Source organism: Synchiropus splendidus, chromosome 4, assembly GCF_027744825.2.
Source record: "Synchiropus splendidus isolate RoL2022-P1 chromosome 4, RoL_Sspl_1.0, whole genome shotgun sequence".
In the NCBI taxonomy this organism is placed as follows: domain Eukaryota; kingdom Metazoa; phylum Chordata; class Actinopteri; order Syngnathiformes; family Callionymidae; genus Synchiropus; species Synchiropus splendidus.
This window is the reverse complement of record NC_071337.1, coordinates 31,395,996-31,412,693: the sequence shown is the minus strand read 5'-3', so window position 1 is coordinate 31,412,693 and position 16,698 is coordinate 31,395,996. Positions and strand designations below refer to the sequence as shown.

Below are 16,698 nucleotides of genomic sequence, written 5' to 3'. Positions count from 1 at the left end.
GCCTTAAAAAGGCATATTTTGTATAGAGTACGGCACAGACCCACAAAGTCTACAATCAGCAGGGCTGCAGGAGATGGAAAGTCCAGGGGAGTGGTGGAGGGGTTGTTAGCCGCCAAGCAGACAGCAGCCAGGCTGATGGATTACACCCGCTCTCAAAGGTAAACCAACACCAGCACCACTCTGCTCCTTTAACAAAGCCTGAGCCTGTATCGTCTGTGAAATGCCTCCACGGATGGAAATGAACATAAATCTGAGCCACTTAATCTCAGAAGCTCAGCATCATAACCCAAGCTGTGGATTTGAGTCTCCAGCAAGAGATCCTCTTTCTAACAAATCTGATATCATTTTCTCAGAAATGACTGTTCTACCAAAACCAATGCCGTCTGCCAGAAAAACAATCCCGCCCAGTCACGCATTGATTCACTCAAGCCTAATTGACAGTAAAAAAAATCTCATACTCTTTTCATATGTTTGTGAGATCATTGTCATTTCCAATGCTTTGATTTGAAATGTGCAGTTGCTGTTTCATCGTCTGACAAGGGGTTTCACCGGTGACACCACTTGGACTCATTATTGCCACTACAAAAAAGAAAAGCCTGCTGGCTGGAGCAGTTATCCTAAAGACGTATGAATGTGCATGAACAGAACAGAATGAATAAACAGCCTCCATCAAAATTCCACACACTCTTTCTCAGTGCAAGTTTCACATCTGCTCTCGTAGTGCCACAAGGCCGTGGTATTTCGTAACTACACATTTTTTTAAAATTTGGTTGAGCAGTAAAGTTGAAAGTTCATAAGCACTGAAGCAATCGCAATGATTTTTGAGCATAGTAAATTGGTTTTACTATGAGTGGGACTTGATTTAAAAAATAATAATAATTACCTAATCGTAACTTTAATATTTGAAGCCAGATGAATCAAATTTAAGTAGAATGTGTACCAATGGCTTAAACTTCAGTACCAAATATTTTGGGTTATAGCATCACAGTGTATAGATATGATGCACAAAAAAACATATATAGCTATTAAGCATTACTTGGACTAATCTCATAGTCCCAGTGGCTTGTACTGACAGTATTTTCACTTCCTTCCCGTGTACATTAGCTGTCATACAAAGAGACCTGAACAAGGTAGTTGGCCCATATTTCATCAGCAGTGTGTTAGCCAAACTGATAAGCCACTGCAAGGCCACAAGTACATCTGTAGTCAAAACTTACAAACATGTTAAAATGACTCCACTCATTGCTTTGTAACTTAAGTGTAACTTCAAAGAAAGTTCATTGATGATTGTGATATTCTACTTATAGAAACAGAGATTGAGTCTGTCATGCTCATAACTTCCTTTGGATCACCCAATTTATGTGTCGGTCAAGAGTTTCCCCTTTGTAATTAACTACCCTACACGGAGCTCGCAAAGTCAATTTGCTCTCCATTTTTATTAAAAAGTATTGAATTACTGCGTTCTTCTTTTGTGCAGCAGACTTTCTCTCTCCCCTTTATCCTCTTCCACAGGAGATGATATGTGCGATCAAGTAGCGAGTAGACTGATGGAAATAATGACTCAGTGTTACTGGACAAGCCCATGGGCCAAGATTAAGGAAATGAAAAAGAGTTCACAGAGTTTCCATACCGCTCTCCCGTCTCATTATCGACTACACACCAGAGGGGATGACACTTTGCTTCCCCACACCTGCGTCTCCACAACTGCTCGCACTTGGCTTTGACTTCAAATCTAACTTGCCTGACAAAAATCTAAGTTGTATCCAGCCAGCCAAGAAGGCAAAGTCACCGTACGGTGAGGAACAGAATCATTTCTCTTATAACGGACAGTTCCAGGCATAATTTATTTAGCAGTGACATGGTCATTTTCCTTTTCAGTTGGGGACACAGACCTTTTTATTGTTCGGTTATGTTTGCCACACCAATATGCAATATACTGAGCATTGCCTGACACACAATCTTAAGAACATTTGACCACCTGACTGACATTAAACTAAATGTCACCTAAGCCTACGAAAGACAATGACAACTCTGGCATCATAAATGATGGTAAACGATCAGTTGAGGGTTTATTGTCTCAAACGTCTTTCTTCTAAACATCATCTTCATCAATCAGTAAGAGTACACATATCGCTGCAAAAACAATTGTAAACCAAATGTAACTCGAAAAGCACTCAGAGAGCACAAACCTCCACCAAACACCGACAGCTGTGCACCGTAAAATAGTGACAATTCCGAGTGTCCATCAAAAATGATCCTTTAACCTAATGCCAATCTTGCACAAATGCTGGTGGTTCTGTCTCCTGATGTTAAAGAATCCTTTATATATATAAAAAACAAACCCTGGTTCCACATGGAGATCTGGCTCCCAAATTTCAGTCCTTCATATATTTCATAAAAATGTCATACAAAACAGTCCACAGTTTTTCAAGTTATATTAAACACAGACAGACAGGCAGACAAACCAATGCTGTCCAAAACTGCCTCCTTGTCTGGGGTGACTATAATGTACTGCTTTTATCACTAGACAGGAATAATTCCATCAGAAAACAGGTTATTTGATGGAAATTGTGGAACGAGATTATATCATGCAGTTCCTCTTTAATGCATTTTGATATTTATACTATTCAGACATATTTCCACACATTCAGACTGGCGCTAGTGAGGCAGCCTACATGAGGAGCAGCAAAAATGTAGCAGGATGCGCTCGCTGACATGGACCTCCATCTCCCACAGCTGCAGCTGCTGCCTGGCTGTCAGGAAGATGAAAATATGGCTGGCTTCATTTAGTGCTTGGGGGATCCTGTGGAGAAAAGGGGCAGGTAGCGCTAATGGACTACTCTCGGTCACAGCCGCTCTGTCGACTCAGCAGCACTGTGGGCAGACTCACCAGGACACACCATTTTTATGACAATCTCTAAGGGCAGAATGGGGAAAATGAGGGCCCAGGAGCCATCACTTGGCCAGAGATTGAACAAGAGTTACAGCAAGCAGAGACCATTTCCAGGGAACTTCCCATTCCATCTTTGGGACAAAAGTACAAGATGTAAATCTGTGTGTCGCTGCACGCCAACATTTTGGGATAAATGACCCAGCAGCACAGCCAATATTTGCCTCACATTTCAGTTGAAAATAAATTGCACACTGAAATGGGTTAAAATGAATTAATAAATTAATAATCAACTATCACATGAAAGAACAGCATCGGTGATATTAAAATTTGCTTCATTAAGTTGGAATTCAGTATTTCTGTCTTCTTTAAAAATCAGCAAAGCAGGTGTTAATCAAAAGTATGATCGCCCCATCCGTTATGTTCTCATAATCTCAAATTGACGGCAAAATCGTTGACATTATAATAATCTTCTGGATTTCAAGTAAAATCTACTCCAGTGATAAGGAACTAAAGGTTGTGAAAAGTAAAGCAAACCTAGAGTATGGAGACTTTTGAATGAGAAAATCAGACTTGCAGACACATATAACACAAATGCATGGGGTTCTACAGAGGAAAACAGCTGAATGATTCCCATTGGAAAGGCGCTTCGTTCTTTGTCTGCCAAGCAGGCAGTTGGATGCATGTGGAGTTTTCCAGGCTCATGAAAGTTAGCTGCGCTAACAATCTCAGCAGCAGCAACATTCACCGGTCCCAGCGTGACATTCGGAACGCTAAGTAAATTGTCCAAGCAATAATTATTAATTTCACCGAGCAAGATGACCAGCCTTTCTCAGGGAGATGGACACAACCGGATCCGTTGCCGTTTTGGAGTTGGGTGCAGCGTATTCAACATCGAAATCTGAAATGTTTGAAAATGTCAGGAGCGGAAACTTTCATCAAAGCAACACGCTCCGTCTCGGGGTCCCGCTACAAGCTGCCAGAATGTAAACATTTTACAGACATACGAGAGTCTCAAGTCTCAACTGTGACGTCTCAACATCGAATGAAATGTTTGTTTTTTTTGACAGAATAGTTGCTGCATTCTGCAAGGGTCTTCTATTTTTTTGCCTCCTTGCAGAGGTATTTGAAAACATGTTTGAATTATAATGATTTAATGGCTGTTTTTTTTCTAGTCATTATGAACAACCTAACCATATTTTCCTGATTTCTGTCACACACAGCCACGGCTAGAGTCAAGCAGCAAGGACAGGGAGGGCAACAGCAATTAAATATTCAGGAAGAGGAAGTGATTGTTTTCCATTTACTGACCAGCAGAATTGCTTTATTACCTCCGTTGTCCTTCTGCAACACAGACCACCACTTTATTTCCATCTGATATATAAAAACAGTCTGAGTAGTCCACACAATGAAAGGTCACTGGAGCACCTTGTTTGGGTTTCATGTCATTCCAAAGTGAGAATCTTTTCGTCCATCATGGCAGTGGGAGAGTCTTCACCTCCCACAGCACATCATTAGCACTCCAACAATCTGGAGATATACACGGCAGTTGTGCACATTGCTTTACAATTTAGGCAGTGAGATTTTAACGGCGCCTATAGGATTTTCATTTCAATTTTCTGAAGCAGACAGAAAGATAGCCAAGTCATGACCCACATTCTGTTTATTTTCTTTTATTGGGAAAAAGGAACTATTTCTTCTTCAAATTATTCAGAAATAGTTAAATAAAATGGTAGCAAATGAACATCATTTTGAATGAATGCAGCCAAATATGGGGTAAGAGAACATCCCTGCTTTCTCTCGACAACTGAATGCCTTCTCCGTGTCTAGACTAAACAGTAATACATTTTTATTTTGGGTAAATAAATGACATTAACGTGTGGCACATGTGTGTAAATGAGAAAAACCCTGCCTTCTCTAGATTAATAACAGGAGGAGATTGAACCTACTTGCTCATGTTGCGGCCAATAATTTCTGATCAAAGTGAGGTTATGATGTGTCGTCATTTGTCCAGTTTCAATTTTTTACTCACAGAACCTTTTGTCATTGGGAAGATCTCCAAGGCAAGAGAAACTGGACAGTGGTCAGAAATAATTTTGTGGTCAGAGTCAAAAGCTTGTATGGTGATATTAAATTGAGGGTTTTTTTTCCTCATATTAACCCATGAATATTTAGCAGCAGAATAGTGTTTTTGATTTCTGGTGTTGTTTGTATAGTTATACTTGTGGGGACCAATTCTTGGGAACACTCCTCCTTGTTGGGACTTTTGCCAGTACCCACAATTTTCAACCTTGATTTGAGCATTAAAACCTCATAACGACTAAGTTATTATTATTGGTCTAAGGATTGGTTAATACATACGTCGTCAATAAACCACCGCTTAGTTCTGGTCAGGGTAGCGGGGAGTGCTGGAGCCCATCCCAGCAATCATTGGGTGAGAGTCGGGAATACACCCTGGACAGGTCGCCAGTCCTTAGCAGGGCACAAACAACAATTAAATTGACTCTCATATGGCAAATACAGTTCTACATAGGGATAGACGATAACCTATCATACATGATATACGGCCAAAAACAATCCCTGCTATCAGAATTCTGCATCTCACGGTAAAATCACTAAAGACATGGCTCACTCGCTGCATTGGACTTGCATACATGAATATGACTAGACCATTACAGTGCGCCGTGCTCTCCAGCTCCGTGGCCTTGACAGCAGACGCTGGCGTGAGACAGAGTTTGGTGGACTTTAGTTCGCAATCGTATTTTTAAACGCATTTTTAATACAAGGAACCTTTGACCTGAGCCTCTGGATCAGTGTTTGTTCTATTAGATGGAGTGGTACTAACAGGTTTTCTGATGCCGTCATCTGCCTTGGTTCACATCAACACATGCAGGGTCTCCCACTGCGCTGGCGCCTTGGCGAAACACTGTGGTGAAAATAGTTGATGGACATCCACTCAGGAATTGGTGGTGGCATCCGGTTCACTGATTGCTGACACACTCACACAGGCAGCGCTAATGCTACAACACGGCATCAGTTAGGGACCATCGACAAATCAGTTCAAGTATTAGTAAAATCTGCCAACCATTTTAGGAGAGAGAACATTCGACAAAGGTCTGGCAGTTTGCATAATGATTTCAAGAGGTTTCTACCAGAGACGTGAAACACTGAATTTCTCATTTCTACAGTTACAGCAGTAACTATTATATTTGGACATAAACAAATGATGATGGAGACAAACTCCAGTCATAAGTTTCATCATAGAACAGTGTCAAGAGACTGTAGTGTGTCCAACACATGCGATAGAAAGAAAATGTGTTTAGCGCCAAAATGACAAAATTTATCATATATTTTTTGTCCATATCAACCATTCCTAGTTCTACACTGTGTGCACACCATCAAGTCTACATCAACTTTGGATCTAAATTCATCAAAGCACTAGATGAGGATTCCCTGAGTAAACTGGATGACATTTCTTATCAACACTCACAGCCATCTCTATACCTCACTGGCACCAGGTCCCAAAGATGGGAACGCAGACATGTGCGTCACATTAATTATGCCTGTTGAATTACCAGTCCACCTCTGCTGGCTATTTGACTCAGGCGGAGGTATAAAAGACTGAGCAGTGACGCGGAAGACACAAGCTCTCGGACATGAGGTCTGCTTTTAAGGATGGGGGCTTCTGTTCCTTTCATATGACTGTCAGCCTGGACTTAGGATAATGGTTTGATAACCGGCCAATGAATATATGCCCAGAGTATTAAATCATTTTGACGTCTACCAATCCCATATCAAGAAACTTTCAGGGTTGGTTGGACATACTTGGAAGCTCAAAATGAATGGATTTTGTTGCGATGTTTGTAAAAACTAAAACAAACAAAAAAAAACTTTTAGCAAACAGAGGATACACTTACTTCAATAAATCAGAATTTTTTTTTCACCGATTCCCAGATGCACAGCTGCTTCTTTGTGTCTCCCGCCTGTTGTGTTTAGGAGCACCATAAAGCTACTGCCACCTGCTGTCTCAGTGAGCTAATTGTACTGTGGATACGTACATTTAACACAAATTGCATTGATACATCATTGTAGGACAGGGGTGGCCAACAAGTCAAGAGCCTGTGATGAGGCAAGGTTTATTGTTTATGTTTCAAAGTTAAATGCAAGTCAAAGTCTTTGAACAATATTTTGACATTTCGCTGGAATTGCTCTTACTTTTTAGTGTTATTTCCTGTATAAACAATCATCTCAATAGCAGCTTGACCAAAATCACAGCCAGTTCTGCGGCTCATTCGGTGAAGAGCCTCATGAAACTGGGGAAAGAGCCGCATGCGGCTCGGGAGCCAGGCCAGGCCTTTTGTTGGACAATAACACCGGGCAAAGTGTGGGTGGAAATGGGAGGCTCAGCAGAGACATGTGCTGCTCCAATGCCTTCCTAACTTCCTATATTGGTATTCACTTGAGTTCACTGAGTTAACACGCTGAACAGAACTTCTGTTTTAAAATGCAAAGTAACATAAGAATTGATCAAATAGTACAGTTAGCATCAACTTAACTCAGATACATTCAATAATCCTGTAGTATTTAAGGCACCAAGAAGCCATTATTGACAAGCATTTGAGAAGCAAAACACTGAGTAAGTCACAATCAATTAGGCAGATAAAATTCGCTGGTCACCAGGCGAGACGATCTATCACACAGGCCTACTGTCGTATCCACAATTGGAGAAAGTCGATGGCTGATGTGACAACAACGCTCATTTCTATTTGGCCGAAAGAAGAAAACAAAACCATAAATTTGCAAGTGGTGAGTCGATACAGGGCAGAGCCAGCCAAGTCCTGAAACACGTATCCGAGGGAAACCATTCAATAACTCCAATCGCAGATTTACCACTAACATGCTATTAATCTTCCATTACAGGCCACAGGCCAGCGGCTATTGTGAGTGAGCCTGTGATGTTTAGTGACAGATTCAGCCATTAAGGTGTGCAGTGATGTGTGTACCTGGCAGGTGGACAGATTTCTCCTTGTATTATTGCCACAATCATGACAGTATGTCTGATGTGGTCCATTAGACCGGTCGTGTTACAAATGACAGCTCTGTAACCTTTTTCTTGCCCCGACGTGAATCTGTGTAGTTTATCACATGCCACCAGAAAAACACATTCACTATTTCATCTCAGATTGCCTACATGGCAGACCATTGAGAGTCCTGTGTGTTCAAATTCTTGCACCTCTGCCTGCATGTTATAAATGGGTATTGAAAAGGAATGAACGCTACCTAATGCACACATTATTTTGGTACTATTTTAATGGCAAGGACAAGTCTATGTTTAAGATCACTGTTATGCACTGCAGCATCTCCAGAGACTGCCTTTAAATATGGGAGTACTCAATCATGACGAGTGGATTCCGTGTTGGAATTAAATGGGTCATTGGATACTTTAAATAAATATGGTAATGAAGCAGACAATAGTGAATACTTGAGGGATAGTATGACAGAATGGCATATAAAAGGCAACTGAAATTCCTATCATCGCACAGCTGTTGCAGAAGAATGCAGTTACTGTATCTTTATCAGTATCTAAAATAGCATTAGATCATACAGAATAGTAGCAACACACGAGAAACAGAATATCTGTGAACAGCTTCCGGAATGATATTATATTAATTATTATTATTATTATATGCTCGTCTGAATATGCTCACAATATTTACGGCTATTTATAAGTGTATATGTGTTTAGTGGCCGTTAGCAACCACCTAAACACAACACTGTAGTCATGTCTTCCTTTGTATTGGGAACATCTGGATTCAAAGCATATTTTTCAAATCCATTATGCTGACGTGTTATGTTGACCTACGGCGACGACACGGTCTGCCCGTTTTTTGCCATGAAAGGTCATGGGACGAGCAGTGCTGGGTCATAGACAGGTGAAAACCAAGTTAGTTCCATAAATATGTAAACAGGAGGCACGCTAAAATAATAATGACAACTCATTGCCTCTCTTCAACCTCAGGCAGAAATTACTCATGATGCCTCATGATGCAGCGACATAGATACAAAACAGATTAGAGTCATAATAAAATAGGAACAAAGGTAATGACATGCTGGAAAATGACCAAAAAAAACAGAAAGTGAAAATATGGATCTAAAGACACAGTCGGCTGTTTCTCCTTTACATTCACAGCTTTTCTCAATTGCGTCACCTGCCGCACTATTCACTCTTAACTCTACCAACATTTGTGGCCTGGGGTTGATATGTGAACAAGAGCAGGAACTGAAATGTTCAGCAGACCTTGAAAGCAGCTCTAATTCCTGTGCCTGAAACACAATCCACTCCGGTGTGTCTGCCCACATCTGCCTTGCTCCAGACTAGAAAGTTGTCAATACAACCACCACAGTGAAAGAAAATCATTCCTATCCCCACACTTCTCTTATCAATGTGGTCCATCTTCACACATCCTGGTCAGGCAGCAATTAAAAACCCTGTGCTCCAATGGAGGGATCAGCGCCTGCAAACCACAGATCTATAAACCTGATTTCTATCCGTTCACCTCATCGCAGCCTCCAATCGACATACCGGTTTGGACGGCCTCTGCTCTGTGGACTACATGCTCACAGTAATTAACGTCAGCCTTCTGGTAGACATGTTAGAAAGGGAGACGTTGAGCAGTCATACAATATCGCTTCAGCCAATGAAGAAGTTCCTCATTGTCACCGTCCTGTTAGAATGATGCGAAGGCAAAAATGAAGAAAATTATGTCAATGACGCAAATGAACAAAATGAAGCTTTGTGTAATGCCTTTTGTACTGTATGTCACTGACTCTTTCACACTGATCACGACTCATTGACTGAACATCAATTTACTTGAAAATAAAACTGCATAAAATTCTTCATATTATAGATAAAGTTAAGATAAATTTAAGCCGCACAAATGATGCGTAGTCGTTGGCCTGAAATAATCTATTTTGTTGTTTTTGAGTCTGTGAGATTATCCAAACTATTTTGCTATTTCATATGTCATGCAGATGCCTACATTATAATCCTGGTTTTAAGGCGAGTGACTGTAAGGCTTGGGGGGCATCTCTGTCAAGGCCTGTGTCAAAACAAGCATGAGGTCAAGCTCAAAAGGAGAAGATACCAACAAACCAACAGCAAAAAGTGCTTAAATGCTGGACCAACTTTCTTATGTCACAAATGCACTCCCGAATGCCAAAGTAGTAATTCACAGCTCTCTATTGTGATATGTGTAGTATAGTGGGGTTTTTTTTACATTTGGTCAGTTAGCTGTGGAGAGGATGACAGTTACTAATATGGGTGTGAAACTTTTACTACCTCATGATTCGATTCAACACCAATTTTTGGGGCCACGATTTGACTTTAAATCAATTTATCGTTTCAAAATAATTTTATTGATAATTTCTGATCTGAATTCTAATCAGTAATCTAATCACTAATCTACCCCCATCAACTTTTTTTTTTCAACTTTTACTCTGGGTATTTTCTGGGTGTGCGTTCCAGAACAGACTGCATCATGACATCTGCACATCATGCAAAGTTTGGACGGCCAGCAGATTTTTATTTTTAAATCAAATTTGGGACCTTTTAAATCGATTCTGAATCGTCGTAAATAAGAATATCGATTTTCATATGAATAGATTTTCAGGAACCCCCTAGTTACTAAACAGAAATATCGCCCATCTACCAGAGATTGTGAGTGGGTAGGTGCTTGTGAGGAGCCCATATTTCATGATCTCACCAGACGCTTTCAGTAACATTGCTTCCCAGATGAGTGGATGTGTTACCAAAGCATCAAAAATCACTTGAGGTGTTCTTCCCCACCACTTGAGATTTTAGAACACAACAAATTATATTTTGCACTTTGCATTAGAGTGTGTGTGCATGCGCGCGTACATGAGTGCGTTTATCTCATCACCACGGCGCATCACTTAGGTGGTTTGACAGGTAGACAGAGAGTCAGACAGAAAGTTTTTTCCTACAACTGGTTTAAAAGCTATTTGAGTACTGTGTAAACAACAGTAGGTTGAGAGTAAAATGAATAGAAGGCATGAAGCAGAGTCACACAATCATGATCCAAACCTTGAGGTTTGTTACACAGAGGTGTCCACACTGAGAAATGATGACCATCTGTAGTAAAATCCACAGGCTCAGGAGACTTCTCCGCCAAAACAAATGGCAGCAGGTCCCCGGGCTTATCCTGCCAAAGGTGCGCGCCTCAATCATTGCGGAACGATAAACATAATTATATTGCGTTGGATTACATAAAATGGATTGGATCAGTTTCCATGGTCGTGAGGCTAATCCAGCGCAATCCTCTCTATAGAGGCGCCAACTACAGAAGGTGACATAAAGAGTGGTGGCAGGGATGGCAAAGAGGGGGATCCCTTCAAGTAAAATGACGCAGGAGTTTGAATGTTTCATTCTGCTGAGTTTTAGATCAACTTTCTTTCCATAGAAAATCAAAAAGTTTTGTGGACACATCTTACATTTTTTATCAAAGTCAGCACCTCATTTTTTTTTCTTTTCTTCTTCTTCTTACACTGACCACCACAGGTCATGTTTTCTTCCCTACTCCCTGCTGAATCTCAGCACGCATAAAATGCTGAATAAACCAGAGCTGCAATGTTACAAGGTTAAAGTATGGTGGATAAAACATCATTTTGACAGTGTCTGATCGTCTCCACATGTAAACACGATAACTCAGTCGGCAAAGATGCAGTTGAATGCCACAAAAGAGGAGGGCACGAGCGGTGATGTTCCACAGGCCACAATTAAAGGCAGGGTAATGCCCAATGTTCAAGCAAACACAACTGTCCTCTTCAAAACGTTTTATGGAGACAGCCAGTTATTGTGTACTAAGTTCACTGAGCTGCATGAACAATTGACATATCATAAATAATGATAGTAATTAAATGACTATTCACTGCATTAATTAAGTGCTCACATTGATCAATTTTTTTCTGAGCACTTCCTGTTATCTAAACACAATATACACTGCATTGTTATCACAGAGTGACCTGGCATCATTAACAGGAAAAACTATGCTAAAACACTAAATATGAGCAGCGATTAATTCATTCAGAAGAACTGCTCAGCACTGTGACAAGACACAACATAATTTCACTAAAGGGCTGAGGATATCCTCATGGTCGAGGTGGACTATCCCATTTCAACATAATCCTCAAGTCTAAACAAGCTGCTTTGCATTATTGAAGAATTCTCGTCTGGTTGCAAATCCAGAGACAGACAGAGCAGACAGCCAAAGCCAGATCAGTTAACTTGCCATAGTTCAGGAGTATTTCACACCATACTACAGTCAGTCAATATGAAATAAAAAAGAAACAGGAAGAGCACCAAGTCATACTATGGGACGGTACACTGAGTCACACAGGTACCCAGAATTTATAATAATGGTGCGACAGTCGAGTTAGAACAAGCCCTGATTCAATTAGGATTTCAAATGCTTTAGTCATCTTCACCAACAAAATAGGTTTTGGACACGCAATTATATTTTTAATATTTTTTTCATTTTTTATAGTAGTCATGTAGTCAAGAAATCAGTGTCCGTGATACAAGAAACATTTATATGTTGACTCTTGATTACCATATAGTAAAGCTATTAAGTCAAACTGAGACGTGAACCGATTTAAAAATACATCCACGTCCATTCAAAGCACTGTTTTAGCATGTTCTAGACAGTATCACTCACAATAATGGGGAAAAACAATCCATTGAAGACTGAAAGATAACAGAAGCTCGCAGTATGAATATAAAGAAGATCTGGCCCTTTGCTGAGTTCTTCCAGGGTCACCAGATCCACGGGTCAGTGGAATGGTATGACCTGAGTTCCAAACTTCTCAGTGGGTATCAGGCTGTTAACTGGCAACAAATCCACAGATCATTATCATGAGCTGTCTCTACAGCTCAGATCCAAAGCCAAAGCCTACTTTGTCTCTCTTTGGACACTGCACACCAAATATCACTTCATGGCTAACTCAGGAAAAAATATGGGACATTTTGTAGATGAAAGATCAAAAGTACACTCACCACATGTACAAGTACAGTACAATCGCAAAAGACGCAGTTGCGGCAACATTAACCATATACTGTTCCTTAAAAAAAGAATCAATGCTGTTCCGTCTATATCATATTCGTTTTCAAAGAGTGCGCAGTTGCACATTGTGTTGGACCCCTGCCAAGAAATAGCCAATTTAAAAGCAGAGGTTTTGAAGGTTTTAGCAGGGTATCCACACAGTCTGTCCCAGGGGCCAAACCTTGTCCTGCTACCAAATCTTACATTATTCCCTGAAGAATGGAAAAAAAAAAAACACACAAAATGATTTACTCATCTTGGAATTGCAACGACGTGCATCACTGCAGTCGCCTTTTTACTGTCTTGTAAGGGAAACATACTGTTATGCGATAAAAGGTAAAAGCTTATCAGTAGACATGCACGCAACAACCTCAAAACATCAAACAAACAAGGTAACAAGACCTAACATTTGCAACAAACTCCCAAGTCCCAGGTGGAGACGAACATGTCTGTTCCAATTCAAACCTGGGAAGGGCTGAGTCAAGAGAGTTTTAGATTAGATTAGATTACATTCGATTCCTTTATTAGTCCTGCAGTGAGGAAACTCAACAGTCAAACTAATTGAGAGCGAGTCTTGCTTATTTTCAAGATGCATTTCAGAGGGAAGTATCTTTTTTTGTTTTTATATTGGGCATGTCAAGCTGCCCTGCTCAGAGTTCTTGAATAATAACAAGGTAATAAATCTCGTACAAGCCTTTAGCACTGCTCCCCTCGTGTTAGCTTGAACTATTTCTCTGTCCCTGAGCTATGTGGATCAAAACAGCTCACCTTGTCCTAGAGCTCCCACAGTATAACACGATGCTTCCTGGCTTTCTTGGCATTCTCATGGTCTGTACACTGAAACTCTAGTTACTCTTGCCAATTGTATATACTCATCCAAAACTCATCAGCAAGATGGCAAACGAAGTGCTCGATTAAGCTGCATCGTGTTCCATCTGTCGTGTAAGAGAGAGATAACAGTATTTACAGCTTTGGAGTTGAGGCTGTCAGTTTGGGCCAATTTTTTCCTAGCTGCTGTCTACCTTATGAAATATCGGGGAATTATCAAACCAGCAGAGATGGGGTCTAGCCAACCTAGATTTAGACACTTTTAATTTGTCATTTAGAGACCCGACTGTATGTATCAAAAACAAGATTTTGTATGTAAATACAATTTAACAAGGGTAAAGAAGTTAGCGACGTCTCAAGAGTGTAGCATGTACGGTACTGGCGCATGAAAATATGAATATATTTTGCTTTTATATTTAAAGAACTCATTTAAGAAAAGTAAAATATAAACCCATCAGGCAAATGGCCTGAACATGCTGAGCAGTGTTGTACTGCCGTCTGCGTTGCTTTTAGCCGTGAGCCACCACTTTGTCCAGTTCATATATATATGTGTGTGTGTGTGTGTGTGTGTGTGTGTGTGTGTGTGTGTGTGTGTGTGTGTGTGTGTTTTGTGGAGTGAAACAAATAAGTAAATCTCACTCATTTTTCCTTTGTTTTCTTCTTATTATTACTTATTCACTCACTATCTTCCTGATTATTCAAAGTAGCAAAATATTGCTGAGCCTGCTTTCTAATATTTTTTTCATTTGTATTTTCGTGTTGATTATCAAGATTTAAAAAATGAAAAGAAAACTTTTATTGAAATAGCAAGTCCTTCCTCACAACACATGACATAATTTTCTTAGTTCTTTATTATGATGAATGAGTTTTTTTTTTTAATGAAAAACTGTTCTCATAAGCAATTTATCAAAGCTGCTATGTTTGATACTGTCAAAACCATTTTGAAGACAGACGATTCATAACTCATGGATTGCTGTTCAAGGACTCCATTTAATGCATGATCAGAAAGTTGGAATGTTTAAAGAGAAAAAAGAAATGTTCACATAATTTATTATTATTATTATTATTATTATTATTATTATTATTATTATTATTATTATTATTATTATTAGTTAACTTGTGTAGTGGATAGACGTTTGGCCATCGAGACCTAAACTTGTCATAAAAATCTTAAACCATACACTTTAGATGTGATGACGGCCATGAATCGTGCTTTGGAGGTTGGAGACTGATGAATGAGATAAATGCAATGCATTGTCCTTCAAGTGAACTGCCATTTCCCTCACTTTCATGTGTCAAAGGGGGACGCTATAGAAGAACGGAACCAGCATGTGGTCCTTCAGATCAGCAAGTAGTGAGTCATGAAATCTTAAGTCCGTATGAGTCTGTCAACTCGACCGCTTTACATTTCTTCACAAACGTGAAGCTGGACTGTAATGTTTGTCCGTCGGTGGCGAATGCGGGGAAGCGCCTAGTCTCGGGGCCCAAGCTGTTCATGGCACACCTTTGTTATTGTTTTGGATCATGTGTTTCAAAACAGGCAACCAGTCATTTCGTTATTGTCTCACACTGCTCATGTGATGCCTTCGCTTAACTGCAATTTGAATTATGAATGATTTTGAGCAGTTTGGTGGAAACTTCTTAACTGTACGTGTCAAAAGTCAATGAGCGTTGGCATTGCTACAACAAACGCAACAGTCACATTCGAGCAGCTCCACTGAAAGTACCTTGCTCCAGTAGCCGCAGGGAGTGCTGGAAAGACGGGTCAAGCGTGTCCTTCTCAGCCATTAGCTCCGGCAAGTACTTGTCAGTCTCCATCTCGACGAGGGCTTCGAGTGAGAGGCTCGAATACCAAGCAAGTTAGCGCGAAAACTTCACGTCCTTCGAAGTTTCCCCCCCCAAAAAACAAAGCAAAACAAAAAGAAAAGGAAGCGACAGGTTTGTTTGGAGAAAAGGCGGGAGAGAAATACGGGAAAAGCGCTCGCGCTACACCAGTCTCATGTCCTCGCGTCACGCACTTTGAGTCGAAAAACGCGCCTGTCCCGGTTTATTCCATGCGTCGACGTGCGGACGCTTTTCTTGTCGCACAGATCCAGTGTGCCCTCTCCTCCGGTACCTGCGGATACTTCTTCTCCGGCGGCGGATAACTGAAGCAGCCTGCGATTGGGCGCTGCGTGGAGCTGGCAGCCGGTCGGAGGGGCGGAGGGACATGCCGGAGCTGTCCGCGGTGCTGAGGCTCGTCATTACCATGTCATTATCATAAAACCAGCGGAACAAGGACGCGAATTGACGCACACCGAGCAAGGGCAAAGTGTGTGGATCACAGATTAGCCGACATGCAGACAGGTGGAGATTCGGTGTGTTTGTAATGATGCTGTGAAGAATACCTTTGATGTATTTGCACTTCTCTGTGAATATGTTTCATACATTCGCAGTATGCGTGTTTATTTCAGAAGCTCTTCTGACTCTTCTCTAAAGGTTCTTTGAGGAGACATGAAGAATAACATCACGACTAGTGTGTGTATGTGTAGGTAGGTTGGTATGTGTGAGCTGGGGAGTGGAGGAGTTATGTTTGTGTGCGTGGGTTCGTTTGCGTGTCTGACAAGTTTGGTTTGTTGTTGTGCAGTTGTCTTCCTCTGGTGTGTAGGTGTGCTTTGTGTGTGATGGGGTGACCCCAGGTAGTCGAGTCTGTCAAACCATTTTTCCTGTGTACTGGTCATTATTGTTAATGTTGGGGTTGCATCCACCCTAGTGATCCAACATCTTTGAGATGTTTCCTTGCGAGCGCACATTATCCATCCACTGAGGTGGACACTGCGTTGAGTTTCAAACTAATTTTGTTACTGTCTATATAGACCGTAA

General features: G+C 40.8%; 1 protein-coding gene across 1 annotated transcript in view; it reads right to left on the bottom strand.

Moving 5' to 3' along the window:
- khdrbs3 (KH domain containing, RNA binding, signal transduction associated 3) overlaps window positions 1-16,027 on the bottom strand; it is a 70,086-nt gene extending 54,059 nt beyond the window's left edge. The window contains exon 1 of the mRNA XM_053863374.1: window positions 15,564-16,027. Within this exon, the coding sequence (XP_053719349.1) occupies window positions 15,564-15,654 (91 nt within the window). The 5' untranslated portion in view covers window positions 15,655-16,027. The remainder of the gene's footprint in view (window positions 1-15,563) is intronic.
- Window positions 16,028-16,698: the final 671 nt, after the last annotated feature.